General features: G+C 39.2%; 1 protein-coding gene across 4 annotated transcripts in view; it reads right to left on the reverse strand.

The window, feature by feature from the left end:
* LOC121890551 (ELKS/Rab6-interacting/CAST family member 1-like) overlaps positions 1-16,560 on the reverse strand; it is a 139,249-nt gene that overhangs the window by 95,621 nt on the left and 27,068 nt on the right. For 3 of the 4 annotated variants that reach the window (XM_042402950.1, XM_042402949.1, XM_042402951.1), the window contains 5 exons: positions 8,199-8,455; positions 7,944-8,115; positions 4,357-4,431; positions 2,452-2,607; positions 976-1,068 (listed from right to left, as the gene is read on the reverse strand). In XM_042402950.1, the coding sequence (XP_042258884.1) occupies positions 976-1,068; positions 2,452-2,607; positions 4,357-4,431; positions 7,944-8,115; positions 8,199-8,455 (753 nt within the window). The remainder of the gene's footprint in view (positions 1-975; positions 1,069-2,451; positions 2,608-4,356; positions 4,432-7,943; positions 8,116-8,198; positions 8,456-16,560) is intronic. The other variant, XM_042402952.1, reaches the window with a different exon arrangement.

The raw sequence follows: 16,560 nt of genomic DNA on the forward strand, positions 1-16,560 counted from the left end.
TTTCTAGTTTCTCTCCTGGAAAGCAAACAATGGTTAAGTACACATCAAAGTTTAAAGTGCAGTATTACACAACTATTAAAATCTATATTTCTCAGCTACGTGTTTGTACAAGAGGGTCAGGGTCAATTCTTTCAGTTGGACCAGGATTGTTAAAAAAAAAAAACACATGGTGACATAAGTGACTTAACCAAAGCCCTTTTGGGATCTATAGGAGGTGATCGGGAGTGAATTTTGTGAGTGAATTTAACGTTATAAATAAAAAGAATGGACCCAAACCACTCAGAAAATCCATCAGCAAAGTGATCCAAGCTACTAGCTGAGAGAGACCTCATGCAAGGAGAGAAAAGCTGGTTAGAGATACACACAAACTGTAGCACCGCTGGATGACTGTATTGTTCAGACTGCTAGACGACTGTCAAAAGCTGTTGATCACAGACCTATATTAAAATGAAAAATCATATTCTGGGTCCCTCTGCTCTGCTCAGAAAGAAAATTTCACTGTGACTTTCCAACTGAGTCATTATCAGCACACCATAAAGACAGAAAATATCTTCTAGTAAATTTACCTGACTATTAAATACATGTTTGCAATCCTAGGGTTGCCTGAATCTAAAGACAAAGATTACATGTAATAAGGTGAAGAGCATTATGTTCACTGGGTGTTGATACATTTGGAATATTTGATTAACAGTAGTAACTCCACCACTATATCCAATGGATATAATTAGATTTTCCATTTTGCCCTCCAAATCTCGGTATTTCTCAGCGACATCAACTTATTTTGTGTCAGCTGCCTATAGTGATCGGCATTTGAGAGTTACGTTTGCTTCCTGCTGTCTGAACACACAGTCACACTACTGGCACTCTAATCTACTCAAGCAGCAGCCATTAGCCAGTCAACCTGAGCGAGAAAACCAAGAAAGACAGAAAGAAAGAGAAGAAGAGCGCAAACAGACACAGAGATGTGTCTCTTACTGCAGACACCTCCCGCTGAAGCTCATTGGCCCGTTCCTTTAGCTCCTCCTTCTCTGATTGGCTGTTACTTAGCTCTTCCTTCAGCTGCTCAACCTGGCAGGAGAGGAGGGCGTCACTGTGACCACAACAGTTCAACCTGGCATCCCCAGGCACATGCTGAGATACTGCATGAAAACCACCTACGCCCTTGCTCGGCGTCACGACTACAGTTATGTACAGAGTGAGTGTCTTTGTATGTGTGTAATAACTCACTTTAGGTTCTCATACATCAAATTAAAGAATAGCTCCGCAATTTTTCAAATCTATCCTAAAACAATAGTCTGGTGCCCAAATGAACACTGACACATGTTTTTCTTGCTGTCATCATTCCTCTTGTTAATATTGGCCATTAGAAGATACCTTCATAATGCACTTACAAATATAAGTGATGGGGGACAAAATCCACAGTCCTCCATCCATGAAACAATGTATTTAAAAGTTGATTTAAAGATAATATATGATAAAGAGACCTCACCCATCCAAATTGGTCAAATCAAGTCAATATCTTTCAAAGTTACTTTCTTTTTAGTGTCAAATTTCCTTTTCTCATTGAGACACAAAGAGGGATTTTCTTTTACTAAAAAGACTAACAGTGGAAGATTTTATCTGACTAACTCAACAATCTGAAGCCTCATATTACAGTCTGGGACTGTGGATTTTGTCCCCCATCACTTCCATCATAAGCACATTTGGAGGGGATCTTCTGATGGTCAGTACGAACAGCAGAAATGATTACAGCGAGCAAAACCTGTCTCAGAGTTCATGGGCACCAGACTTGAAAAACTGTGAACACATCCTTGAATAATTGATATTTGCCTGTGGAAAAAAGACTTAAGGATACACAAGCTGTTCATCTACAAAGGTCATTAGGAAAGAGTAATTTGAACAGCATTCCTGCACTGTGCAGTGCAAGTTTCAACAAGATGCTATAGAGGTTTCTGGTGGTTAATATATAGTAATTTTTATATTCAGCTGTTACTCAGGACTGCTGCCAAAACCCTTATAATGCCTGCATGTCTAAAACAACGATGTAATGCATTTATGGTATTGTTGTAAACCTCTAATAAAGTATGCTAACACTGAAGAGGATTTAAAGTAGAGGTGTAAATTATTCCTTTCACAAAAACATCTACATTTCAACTCAAACAAGCAAAACAAGCAAAAAAAAAAAAAAAATCATCTGAATTTCCAGACTGGCTTGTCTCCTAACATGACAGATGCACTGGTTTGTTTTAATGAGCGGGACTCTCACAGTAACACTTTTTTGTTCTTGACACTTAAGATGTATCCGTCAAGGTAAGTGTAACGGAGCAAAGTTATTTTCCCCAGTAAGCTCATAAATCCAGCAATCTTTCAAAACACAAAGAGAAAAACTGATGAAACAAGCAGATATGTGTGCATGTTAGGGTGTTTGTGCGTGTACTGTGCATCCATCACCTTGTTCTTCATGAACTTGGAGTGGGATCTGTAGACCTCCATCTGCTTGATCTCTTCCTCTCTCTCCTCGCTGCTCAGAGCTCCGTTGGACTTCAGCATGTTCACCTCCTCCTCCAGCTCTCTCATGCCGCGCTCCATCGAGCTGATCTTCGCATCCTGGCAGGACATCAACACACAAATGTCAAGAGACAAGACCAGGTGTGATTCACTTTACTTCGGCCATAAGTTTGATAAAAAATGTAATACAGCCTGTTGGTATTTCAAGGTGGTGAGCAGAGTTGGATTCAATCAAAGAAAGTCGCTCTGAAAGGTAGCAACTAGTTTGAGGAATAACTGAAGCAAGCATGATGTTGGAGGCAGGAGAGGGTAACCCTGATTGACCCACAGAATTCACAGTCCTGATCTGCAGCATTAGCAATATCCCATCACATTTTATTTTCTCATACATCCTACAGCCTCATCTCTATTAAATCTAGCTGGTTTGCAAATGCAGAACAATATGATGTAGCCAACGATAAACAATTGTACTATATGAGCATCTTCATCATGCCCCCTTCAATCCAGTTTTTGCCAGATTTGTTCACTCTGACCTCTTGTGCTGGATGCATCTAAGAGAATCTTGTTAATACTGTTACTGTAATATTGCATGTTTGGTATTCTGTGATAAAAAGTATCTCCACAAGAGGGAGCAATTTAAGTTATAACAGGAGTTTTGAAAATTGTTTTGGTAAAGTCTTTTGAACTTAGCATGCTATAAAATTATAACAATTATCTGTATTATATAAAAATATTATTTAAAAAATTGCACTATACTACTTGTATTTGTGACCAAAAACCTTTCCGTGACACATTTTGATCAAAAGCTCATCTACACAAAAAACTGATGAATGTGCAATTATGAATGGATGTTCATATTTTTGCACTGTCAGACAAGAGGAACAGACCTTTGTGTAAGGAATAAAAATGCCAAAATAAATACAAAGTTATTTCAGTGACAAAGCTAATGTACAACAAGTCAGTTTCAGCTTTGTTTACAGTCTTTGTCTGCAACAGGAACATTTGAGATGTTGCAACTTGTTCTGCTTATGTCTGGGCAATAATGTACAATAACACATATCATAATAACCAAAGGCTTTCTCTTGTTATCAATATGTATCATTATCTCTGCATACAAATGAAAAATCATATATCCTGTTGTTTAGCTGATGTTTTTTGCATCAGATTACGTCCAAATGGGAGGTCAACCTGAAACTGTAAATTTAAGTTCCCGGTTCTCAACTTATTTTAAAATCAATGTGCAAAAATTCTGTCATGATAACTTCTTCATACTGATCTTTTAATTTAGTCATGAAATTGTGTATCAAGATTGACAATACTGCAACGATTAGTTGATTAATCGATTAGTTGATCGTCAGAAAATTAATCAGCAACTAATTCGATTAATCATTTCAGTCATTTTTCAAAAAAAAAAGAAGCCAAATACTTGATGGTTCCAGCTTCTCAAAAATGAAGATTTGCTGTTTTTCCTTTTCATATATGACATATCCAAACATTTTAGACTGTTAGTCAGACAAAAAAATCAATCAACTAATTGGGAAAATAATCAACAGATGAATCGATAATGAAAATAATTGTTGCAGCCCTACTTTATAGTGGACAATATTGCACTGAAAGATAATAAATATTGCAAACATCCACTAAATACAGTATGTACTATGTATACAGTGCAGCATAGCATCAGGGCTGAATCAAAACTATACTGTATATTCAGTCTTATTGCACTATTGTATTAAAGTCTGTATTTAAGAGACATGATGCTCCTGTATAGTTACTATAGTATAGAATTAAGTGATGCTGACTTTACAGTATAGCACAAATACATTCAAATGAAATCAAATCATTTACCTTCATTTCGATGACCGTCTGAAGGGCCTTGGTCTTGGTTGATTCTGGAGCTGCTTCGTATCTCCTGTGTAGCTCCTGAGAGACACACACACCACGAGGGTCACCAGACGATAGTGAGAGAGAAACAGAGGGATGATGAGAGGGACGCAGTAAGGGAGGAGAAGGTCGTGGCCCAGTAGAGGAGGCCACAGCGACTGATGGAAAGGGATGGAGGGAGGGCTGGATGGTGGGTGTAGGCCGTGGAGAGGGAGCAGGGAAGGACGGCGAGTGCTGGAGGGAAGGATGGACCGAGGGGGCGACAATGTAAGAGGGATTGTGGGAAGGACAGGAGGAGGGAAAGACAACTGGATGGATGCAGTGGCGATGGGCAGGAGGGGAAGGGGCAGGGAAGGAAGGAGAGGAACGGAGTGGGGGATGGCGTGAGGGGGAAATGGGGAAAGGAGGAAAGGGGTCAAAGGGGGGAGAAACGTGGAAAGGCGGCGGGATAGGGATGGAGGGAGAGACGGGGAACGAAGGAGAGATGGGGATGGAGGGGGAGGCAGGAAGGAGATGTCTCCCTCTCGAGGAGGAGCTGGCTTTTAGCCTCCAAGGGTCGATCCGTCCATCCCACATCCTTAGAAACACCACTAACTAAGCTGACACCGTTACACACTCAAATGATCGACTCTGACAGCCTGAAACGATGCTAATTCAACGAATTAGCTCCCAGCTTCAAAACCCATTGATTCAAATGAAAACTAAAACAGTTTAAAAGTCCAAATTAAAACAAATGATTCAATTTAAAATAAGAAATCCAGTCTTGTGGCTTGAATTGCTTGAAAATCAAACTACTCCAGCCTCAAAGATTAAAGTTTCGATCTCCTACAAGAGTGCACAGTAACCTATAACAAAATAAGAACTAAACTCCACACATCACTACTAAAGACTCTGTTAATCTGCTACATTTCCTTTCCTTAAATTCTCAAAAGGCAATATTTGACCTATCCTAATTTCCTGAGCTAAATGCAACGAAATCCTGTCTGTCTGGCTGTTGTTGCTACATCAAAACTCACAAGTCAAATGAAGTGAGAGTTAAAGGGAAAAGAACGGAGGGGGGGGTGTAGTCATAGATGGAAAGGCACAAAACGTGAAAGAAAGGACGGAGGAGGAGAACGAGAGAGGGAGGGAACAAAAGCAGAGGGGAGGATGTAGCAGTGTATGCATCACTGCTTTTCTTTGGAGGAAACACACTTAGAGGCGAACAAAGACAGCTAATGCAGGAGCCAGGCAGCTCACAAACACACATATGTGAAAGAGATGGTAGGGTGCCATGGCTAGAGGCACTGGTATGAATACTCTGAATACTCACGAACACACACACACACATATTCAAACACAAACACTCACGGAAACCTAAGATGATTTCTTGTTTGGTTATCATTTCCTGTAGAGTGTTACAGGTCAATTTAGAAAAAATGCAGCCACTGAAGAAGTACAGAAGCAAAAAGGACTATAAGAAATTTGATCTTATAATCTGAACTGAATGTTTAATCACTACTGAATACTTGATGTTATAATTGAAATACTATGTAATTTATAGCTTTGAAAAGCTTCAATTTGAATTTATGTGGAATTAATTTATGTGCTCTTTGAAATTTCCAGTAGGTCATTTCAGATGTTGGCATTTAATTTATTTTTTTTTCCCCCAGGTTCACAAATTGAGATAGAAAATTGTGTGTAGAGTCTCCAGTCGCTCATCTCATCTCTTCTTTCCTGAGTCATATGACCGACAAAACATAACCTGATTGGACAGTGGTCTGATAGAATATCCTTGGCTTGCCATCATCTTGAACTCTTGTGTTGACTTTAATAAATACAATTTGGGAAACATCTTTTCTTTTTTTTTTTTGATTTGAACTTTTCGATCTAAAAATGTCTTTGAATTTAGATATTGGATGCTTAAATTTGTAAACTGGTAATTAAATGTTCAACTTAAAATTCCCCTCCCCTTTGGTGATGTTTAAATTTCAGTGATTAAAGTCGAGCAATTATTTTTCACAATTAGGCATATATAAGCGTAGACTCAAACCCTTACTGCCTCTCTTAGCTTCAACACAGAGAAGTCTCACTTTGTGTTTTGTACATTTCTGAAACATGTTCAAAATGTTGCCATCTTCTCAGGTGTTGGAAGTTGTAAGGACGGGTGTGTTAATTATTGAGATGAATAATGTTAAAAAAACAACATGTCAGCAGTACAGCAGGATGTCTGCAAGACAAATGTTCAATAGACACTTTAACCGATACGGAAACTGTTTTTCAGACATTGCATAATCTTATGCCAGTTTCCCTGTGGTGCTTTCTGTATTGCAATTAACAATGTCTTTTGTGAAATAATGTCAGAAAACAGAAACTCTGTCCAGACAACTGATGCAATGTGAAGCAACATGGGCCCGAAAACATGTTAGAGATGTTGTAACAGTTTGGAAGGACTGAATCTCCTAATGATGTTAAAAAGCCTTTCAGGGGAAAACAATCACTTTCCTGCCTCACTCTGTTTCTCAGTCATTTACAGCTTACCACACATGCACCACTTGTCTTGTGTGTCTGTTATCAGTTTACCTGGAACAGCTGTCAGCCGAGTGGCTCATTACAGGAGAACTATGTGATTTGGGATGGCTAGTAAGGTAATTACAGCTGTCAAATATACACATATAGGGTTATGATTTTTTTTGCCTATTAAAATCATGAAGTCAGAAGTAGTCTGCCGGTCTGTATACTGAGAAATAGATTAGTGTATTGAAATACTTTTGGTTGGACGTGTTTTCATCTTATCAATCACTGATAAACATTTTAGACTGGAGAATCTGGAAATTAAGTGTGCATCATTTTTCCACTTTTTTGCAACTCCATCTTATTTACTTCATTCACATTTCAAATTATTGAGTACCTTTTGGAAAATGAGCTTGTAATTAAAAACTATGTCAGACATAAAACAATTTGTGACTTATTGCTTCTGAAAATAAATGTATCCATGAGTGATGCATCAAAGTCATTTTACATTTATTTTATACTAAAATAAATATTTTGTATATACAAAACTTCAATATTATTTGATGCCCATTACCAACATTTTACCACAAGAGGGAGCTGTTGTATTACAGCATACAACAAACATGGACGAACAGCCAATTACTGTGAAACAGCTGTGAAAGATGTTAGAAACAACACAAAACAAGCAAGGAGTGATTGGTAAAAATAGGATAAAATGTGCATTCCTCTGTGTGTGTGTGTGTGTGTGTGTGTGTGTGTGTGTGTGTGTATGTGGATGTTTCTGTTTTGAATAAAAACTGAATTATAAGCCAAGAGTGGATGCAGCCAAAGGCCTCACCTAGATATGACATGGTTTGATTTGTACACATTCACTCCTGGCTGTACACAAACACACACACCCACAAAGTGTTCACATGGGAATGCATGACTACGCTTTTGTATCTCCTTTGCCAGACTCTCTCTTACACACACACACACACACACACACACACACATACACACATACACACACACACACACACACACACACACACACACACACACACACACACACACACCTCTCTAAGTTGTAGCATCTCCTTGTCTTTTTGCTCCAGTAGGCCCTCCAGTTGGTGGATGGTCATCTCAGCATCGGCCAGTCGCCTTGTTCGTTCATGGTCTTCCTCGGTTGCCCGTGACGACAGGCCTTTACTCTGAAGCATTTCCAGTAACTTCTTTATGGATTCATCCCTGTTGGAAAAGAATAGAATAGATTTAAAGCTATATTTTAAGCATTGGCATCTTAAAATGGCAGCAAAAAGTCAAATATTCACCTGGCAGTTAGTGTGTGTTTCTGTGTATCGATCCTCAGCTCCATTTCTTCCACAGTCTTTCTCAGGAGGAAGAGCTCTTTGACTTGCCGCTCATATTCGCCATGGAGACGCAGGAAGTTCTCCTCTGTCATTTCCTGTGGAGATATGGCCTGGTTTCCGAGGCGACCAGACTCTGAGTAATCGGACTGGAAGAGCTGGTTGAGATCTCGTTGGATTCGGAGCTCATCTTGTAAAGCCTGGATGGTGCACTGAAGATGCTGGCAGGAGAGAGAAAAGAAGTTGCATTTAGAGTTGTGAATGTAAGAGATTAACTGGAGTGTGTGGATGAAGCAATAAGTCAGATTTTTATTGTCCCACTGCACAACAAAACTATAAATCAACTGCATGGGTCTGACATTGTTGACAACTTAACCTTTATTGCTCCGGGAGTTGAGATTTTAACCTTCTAACATGCTCACAATGACAATGCTATTAATTAGCAGGTATATTTAGCATAGTGTTTATTTTACATAATGTTCACCATCTTGGTTTAGCATGTTCGCATGCTAACATTTACTAATGAGCACTAAACACAAAGTACAGTACAGCTGAGGCTGATGGGAATGTTATTAGTTTTGCAGGTATTTGGACTTAAACATAAAAATACTGGACAAATTTAAGATTTGACATGGCGACGGCACAAGGTGAAAGGTTATTACAATGAATCCTCTGAAGACCATTAATCACTGTACCAAATTTTCTGGCAGTACATCCAAAAGTTGTTGAGCTATTGTAAAAACAAGCAAAATGTCTTCTGCTAAACCATTTAGTAGATGTGGAGATATTTACATTTCATTAGATACCTCTTTTTCATTAGAATTTACCCTCTAGGGACCTTGAGTGTTTATAACAAATTTCATGACAATCCAGACAGTAGTTGTCAAAATATTTCAGCAAAGACCCAGAACACTGGAACAGATTATATTTGGAAACGTTTGCCATGTTTACAACACGATTATTCATGACCTCTCAACTCAAAACAGTTATATGAATGCAAATGAGTTGGTCATGTGAGGGTTAAAAATACTGTGCATTGACGTTATAACGAAATATCCATTGCAATGAAATGAAATGAGTTTAATTACCTTGAACAACAAACTTAGTTTAGGTTTTCAGGCATTTTTGTATTATTAAACACTAAGGTTCCTCGGTCATAACCACAGTCTGGATGTGAAAATGGTAATTATGGTGAGTCTGCTATGACATGAACGTAGCATTAAGAGAACTTGGGAATAACCAGGAGATGGTTGGGGAAGTTGTTGCGGAAAAAGATCTTTGGATTACTGTGCTCAGCCTATTGCCACTGTGACCTTGAATTGAATAAGCAGTTTAAAAACTGATGGATGGATAGATGGAGCGTAGGGAAGGGTGGAAGCCCTATAGTGTATATTTTTGTTCAAAGGCTCAACAGCAAGTGCTCCTTTGTTTTTGCAGAGGTTTTACTTGTTTTTTGGAGATCTTGGGTGTGGAAGTGTTATGGATGCTCCAATCCGATACACAAGATTGGTATTGGCCGTTACTGACCTTATTAAGCTGACTGGGTATTAGCCATGACATGACCAATCTACATTAAATACAGCTTCTTTGTTTTTGTCAATATAAAATCAGCGTTTGTGCTTTCAGTTACGTAAATTCAGTCATGTAGGGCTGCTGGCCCTGGCCTCATGTTACCTTTCATAAAATTTAATCTAGCGCGACACATGTAGTGTAATATACAGATTTTAAATCCAGAAGAAACAAGAGTACTTGTGTCAGATTGGGTTTGATTGATTAGTATTTGGATCAAGACACAAAATAGATCAAGACTGATTTAAAGAAGTGACTAAGCGACTGACTGACTGACTGAGACAGCACATATGTCATCTTTATAAGTGTGTTATAAAAGTGTGTTGGCAGGTAAGTATCACCGCCATTGAGGGTGAAGAGGATGTGGCTTGACTATCCCTGAGTCAGACAAAAGAAGGGTTTATAATGTGTGTGTGTGTGTGTGTGTGTGTGTGTGTGTGTTTGTGTGATGTCACTATGATGTCCTCAGGCTTTTTTAAAATGCGTCACACATAACCTGAACAACAGCCAGGTCATCACAAGAGTCATGGAGTATTTATAGAGATAAAAAAATAATACAGAAAATGAATGAGAGTTAAAAAAAAAAGAGCAGGAGTAAACTGGAGATGAAAAAAGAAAAGAAAAAGAGAAAAGAAAAAGAAAGCTAAGAGGTTAGAAATGGCAGAGATGCTATCATTCCCCTGCAGCGATCGTTAATAAACATTGACGAGGGACAGAACAAGATTAAAGGAAAAAAAGGAGAGAAAGATGACTGGGAGGGCAAAGAAAAACAACTCTTAGATATTAAGGAGCAGAAAAAAGGAAAAAGCAGCAGATCACAAATACACCGTACCAGCATGCTCACAGAAACAGACACGCAAAAAGAAATTGGATGAAATGTAATTAGATAATATGGATGCAACTGTCCTTTATAATAGCTCTGCTTTGTGTTGCACGACAGCCAAGGCAATGTGAGTTACTGTAAGATGAGTGTGTGTGTGTGTGTGTGTGTGTGTGTGTGTGTGTGTGTGTGTGTGTGTGTCTCCTGCTTTGTCTTGTTCAGTTCTGTTCCTTCCTATATTTCTGTTAAGACGGAATATTGATTAAGTAACATTTTATATTTAATTTCTGTTCTTATTGTATTACTTTGTGCATTTGTGAGGGTGAGGTCTGCTGACTCATACAATAGCTCCACACACACACACACACACACACACACACACACACACACACACACACACACACACACACACACACACACACACACACACGCACACACAGTCTGACGGCTGACATTTCTAGGACTTCCCTGAAGACTGAGACACACAAAGCATCCACAATGGATCCTTTTCTCTCTTACAGTAAATATTCCCTCTCTGGTTTAATCCCTCTGTGCTGACTACGATTCCTCCCTCAGGCACGCAAATGCTTATTCTCTGACCCACCCATATGAGGAAAATATGCAGGAATTTGCCACAATCTCAGTTGTTTTCAATTGTGCTGAAACACTGATTAATACAGTACATTAGTCAATCGACAGAACACTGCCAACGATTTATCTAATAACTAGAAATACCGCCTCACAGTTGTATGCCATAACCGTGTCTGTCCAGACTCATAATATTTGTAGAGAAGACTTTGAAGGAATTTAATAAAAGGTATTAAGTGTATTTTTTGGCGAAATGTAAGACTCCAGTGAATAATTTCCAGTGAGAAACATGCTGTCTTCATTCAGAGATGATTTTTACAGAGGAGTACAGACGACTGATCGAGAGCTTTGTCACATGGTGCAACAATAATCACCTGAAGCTCAAAATCAGTAAAACTGGACGGGAGGCCCCCTGTCCTGGCTGTCATCCAGGCAGATGAGGTGAAGAGGGTGGACTCATACAAGCACCTTGGAGTCCAAATCAATAAAAAACTAGACTGGTCTCACAACACTTCTCTTCTGCAACGGACAGAGCAGACTCAGATCCTTAAGTGCGTCCAACAGGATCCTGCAGATCTTCTATCAGTCTGTAGTAGCCAGTGCTCTGTTATTTGCAGGGATGTGCTGGAATGGTGGCGTCAAGGCTTGGAGGTCAGCAGTCTCAACAAGCTGTTAAGGTAGGCCAGCTAGGTGATCAGGTTGGAACTGGAAAGCGTGAAGGCAGTGATCAAAGCCATCTTGGATAAGCCTTCTCACCCTCTCTACAACGAGCTGTGGCAGATTGGCAGCTCGTTGCAGAGAGAAGGATGAAGGACAAGATCAAAGCTATTTTGGATAACCCCTCTCACCCTCTCTATGATGAGCTGTGGCAGATGAGCAGCTCATTCAGCCATCGGATCATCTCACCCAGGTGTAAAACAGGGTGCCTCAGGCGCTCATTTGTGCCCACTGACATCAGACTGTACAACAGCAGTGGAGACCACTGACTATGAGGACCCAGAAATTCACAAACACCCAATTTCCCAAGTGTCTGGCATACTGGACACACACACACACACACACACTCCTTTTGGAAAAATGTATATTTGTTATATTTTGATATGTTCTGTTATATATTATACTTTACTCATTATGTATTATATATCATACCATACCCATTATTTATTATATCAATAATCTGTCATGTTATTGTACCACAGTATATATAACATAACACTATATTGTTACTACATTTCACCTTGCAGTATAGCTTAGATGCCATACTACATATACACACACACACACACACATATACATATATATACTAAATATATTGTCTTACTATACTACACATTATATTAATACAGACATTCACTAAATGTCATTATCAGTACTTAATCATATATACGGCTGTGGCTCAGGAAGTAGAGCGGGTCGTCCACTAATTGGAAGATCGCAATTCGATCTGCAATTCCAGTCTGCATGTTGAAGAGTCCTTGTACAAGATACTGAACCCTGATTTGCTCCTGTGTATGTATGTGTGTGAATGGTTAGTTCCCTCTGATGGGCAGGTTGGGACTTTGCATGATAGCCCCTGTATTCAGCGTATGAATGTGTGTGTGAATGAATGAACGTGATATGTAGTGTAAAAGCGCTTTGAGTGGTTGGAAGACTAGGAAGGTGCTATACAAGTACAGTCCATTTACCATATTACTCTGGTGTACACTGTTACATTTACTGGACTTTCTGGCTCTACTGTATATTGTAACTGTGTACAGACCATCTAGCTCCTCAATGACTGTTCCACAACACATTTAACAACTTAATACAGTTCATCAGTGCAACTGGCAAGCCATCGATAATTGTTGGAGACTTTAACCTTGACCTCCTCACTGAGCACCATTCTGTGCTTAACCAGGAAATAATGGAACAGCATGGCTTTCAACAGCATGTGAAATCTCCAACTCATTACAGTGGTTCCTTACTAGACCATGTGTATAGCAACCAAGAAATCCATGTATGACAAACTGCTTCCTACCACAGTGACCATGGTGTGATTTGGGTTACTGTTCTATGAACAAAGTGACTTAACTCACCCAACACCTGCCTTCAATCAGTTCATCATCTCTTTAGTATTTCAGCCCTGGCTCTTCACCCATTGTTTTCTCAGCTACATTGGTCATGAAACCTCCCTAGTCAAGTGTATTCCTTTTGTTGTTGTTTAGCTTGTTATTCATTGTCTTTCCCTTTGCCTGAGCTTTGTTGTTCTTGTTCTGCTGTATCTCTATTAGTATGTAAGTTCATTGAGAGAAACAAAAAAAGAGTCAAATTCCTTGTATGTGTTCACATGTTTGGCCAATAAAGCTGATTCTGATAGAACATGAAGTTGTAGCCATGACAGTAGACGATGCTTCAGATATGGATGCAGCTGCAAAGGATCTACAGATTCTAAAACGTGGATGTTTCACACACATCTTCAACCCGGCAGCACAGAAGATCTATATAATCACCACAATTTCAAGGTGGGTACCCAAGATTACTGTCACTAATTCAGTGTCCGACCAAATGTGAAATATCACAACCTCCTGTTCTGTTTCTGAGCTATGGTGTTGAATAATAGCCAGAAAAGTGTTTTTGTTTTTGCAGAACATTATGATGTCATAGTGAAGTTCACCTTTGACCTTTTGGATATAAAATGTCATCACTTCATCATTTTCGTCCTATTAGACATTCATGTGAAACTTTGTCATAATTAGCGTATGAATTCTTGAGTTATGGCCAAAAACGTGTTTTGTGAGGTCACAGTGACCTTTGACCTTTGACCACAAAATTCTAATCAGTTCATCCTTGAGTCATTTGGACATTTGTGCCAAATTTGAAGGAATTCCCTCAAGGCATTCCTGAGATATCGCATTCACGAGAATGGGACAGATGGACAGATGGACAACCCAAAAACAAAACGCCTCCGGACAAGACTGTCGCCAACACGGAGGAATAATAAAAATGCAAATCATTTGTAGATTCTACCTTTTTCATTGAGAGGATTTGCAGCTTTTGTTTATGTGATGTCATTGTAAACTTAAACCTTCTGGGGTTTTTCTTTTTACTGTTGTGTGGATAAGATCAGGAAGACACCCCATTGGGCTCTGAAAAATGATTAATTGACTTAAAGTGAAAAGAATACATTGATTTATTGATAATGAAATGAATCATTAGTTGCAGCTTCTGTTATAAATACAAACACTACAGTATCTACGGAGAAAAGCACAGCTGCATGATGGCTTAAAGGACGGACAGCGAACACACGCATACACATACGCATGCACGCACACACATTCATGCTCATTACAGTAATAATATTGCAATATATACAGTATATAGAATATTTAATATGCTACAGTATTTAAGCATGAAAGAAATGCACACGCATGTATGGTCACATATCAGAATCATTCAGGCAAACACTCACAATCACACACACATCCATATCAAGCATCCAAAAGTATGTCAGAGTTGCAGAAATAAATGCACACACACACAAAGCCTCAACAGTCAGAAATGCAAATTAGTGTGTTTCTGCATGAAGTCAAGCAAATATAGTATGAACACACACACACACAACTTCAAAAGGTTACATATGAAGAATTCAGATGGAAATAGAGAACGCACACACACACACACACACTGGTGTATGCCAGAACTCCCCTCCAACACACACACAAAGCTGGAATGTAGATCTGAAAAATGCCAGACCACTAGAGAGAGAGAGAGAGAGAGAGACAGACAGAGAGAGAGACAGAGAGAGAGAGAGAGAGGGGGGAGAGAGGGGGTAGGAAATAAACGGAAGCAAGAAGAAGGAAACAAAAACAGAAAGGGCGATAAGGAGGCCGGAGTGGGAAAAAGGAGAAAACATTGAGTAAGTGAGTTAATTATGTGTCCGGCAGAAACAGAGGGTGGGAGAGAAGAGGAGGAGGAGACAGAGAGAGCGAGGGTCAGAATACAAGTTGTGTTTTTCTTCTCAGTTTCTGCTGAGTCATTTTTGGCACCTTCACCTTTGACCCTGTCAGACACTTCCTGATTCCACAGGAGACCGAGAGGGTCGGTCACCACTCAGTATAGAGACAGAGATGAAAACATGCGTCGAGAAGCGTGCACACACATGTACACGCTCTGGGCTCACAGTCACGATGCACAACATTAGTCATGCAACTGAAAATAAAACATGAAATCCAATAGGAAATCCATGTTATCATTAAAAGCTAATTATTATTATTTCCAATTTACCTTCAAACTGCTCATCACTAGATTTACACTACAGCTTTCAGTTTATTTGCACTCACAAATGATAAAACAGCAAAAAAGAGAAACAAATCTAAACTGTGTATAAATGTGACAAACACATAAATATTAGGATAAATCAAAGTGACAAATCTTTCCATCAGATCTCTAAGAGAGGGACACATACATTTATCAAGCTGGTGTAAACAAGTGCGAGCTGGGAAATGATCTTGATCCCACAATTTGTCACGTTGATTGAACTGTCTCAATATTTACTTACTCTATGTAAGTGGGAACATTTGAAAATCCTGTGCCACATCTGCAATGGCCAGTATGCTGAGGTTGCTAGTGACAGAGAATCAAACTAAAATGACTGTATGTAGGCTGCGTATCTGAGACCGTAGTCATTTCACTCCTCCAAATTAATGATGGCTGCAAATACTATCTGTAGAAGCCACCAATATGAGAATATGGTGGCTACCATCACCAGTGTTTTCAATTTAGTTGACATTAGAAGAAACAACATTACCCTGAGGAATCAAATAATCAATATGATCGCAATAAAAAAAATCACATTCTTTTCCACCCCTTAAACTTTTAAGCAGCACACTTCTGACCACAGAACTGGTAGAAGCACCTGAAATAGATACAATTTAAAGGATAAGTTCACAATTTGTCAAGTCTGTCCTAAAAGAAAATACTCGGATGCCCAAATGAACATTGACACATGTGTCATGGACTCATGGTTTTTGGACTCTTTGTGTTTTTGTTCTTTCAGGTTCCTGTGTTCACTCCGTGTGTTTGTTTAATTCCAGTTCTTCTTCATAGCCATTGAGCCTATTAAGCTTTCTGTCACAGTATGGCTCTGTGTCCCTGGCCGCCATTCTCCACCAGTCCACCAGAGACCCTCAGCCTGTTTCCCTTTAAGTTAAGTCTTGACTGAGTGGGAGATGGACAGAAAAGACAGATTGCAGATTATCTTAAAGGACCACTTGAGATATTATTGCTTATTGTATTTAACCTTTGTCCTGACATTTAAGTTTGTATGCATGTGCTCTATTGGAAGAGCATACAGAACTGAAATAACACTTT

Source organism: Thunnus maccoyii, chromosome 23, assembly GCF_910596095.1.
Source record: "Thunnus maccoyii chromosome 23, fThuMac1.1, whole genome shotgun sequence".
NCBI lineage: Eukaryota > Metazoa > Chordata > Actinopteri > Scombriformes > Scombridae > Thunnus > Thunnus maccoyii.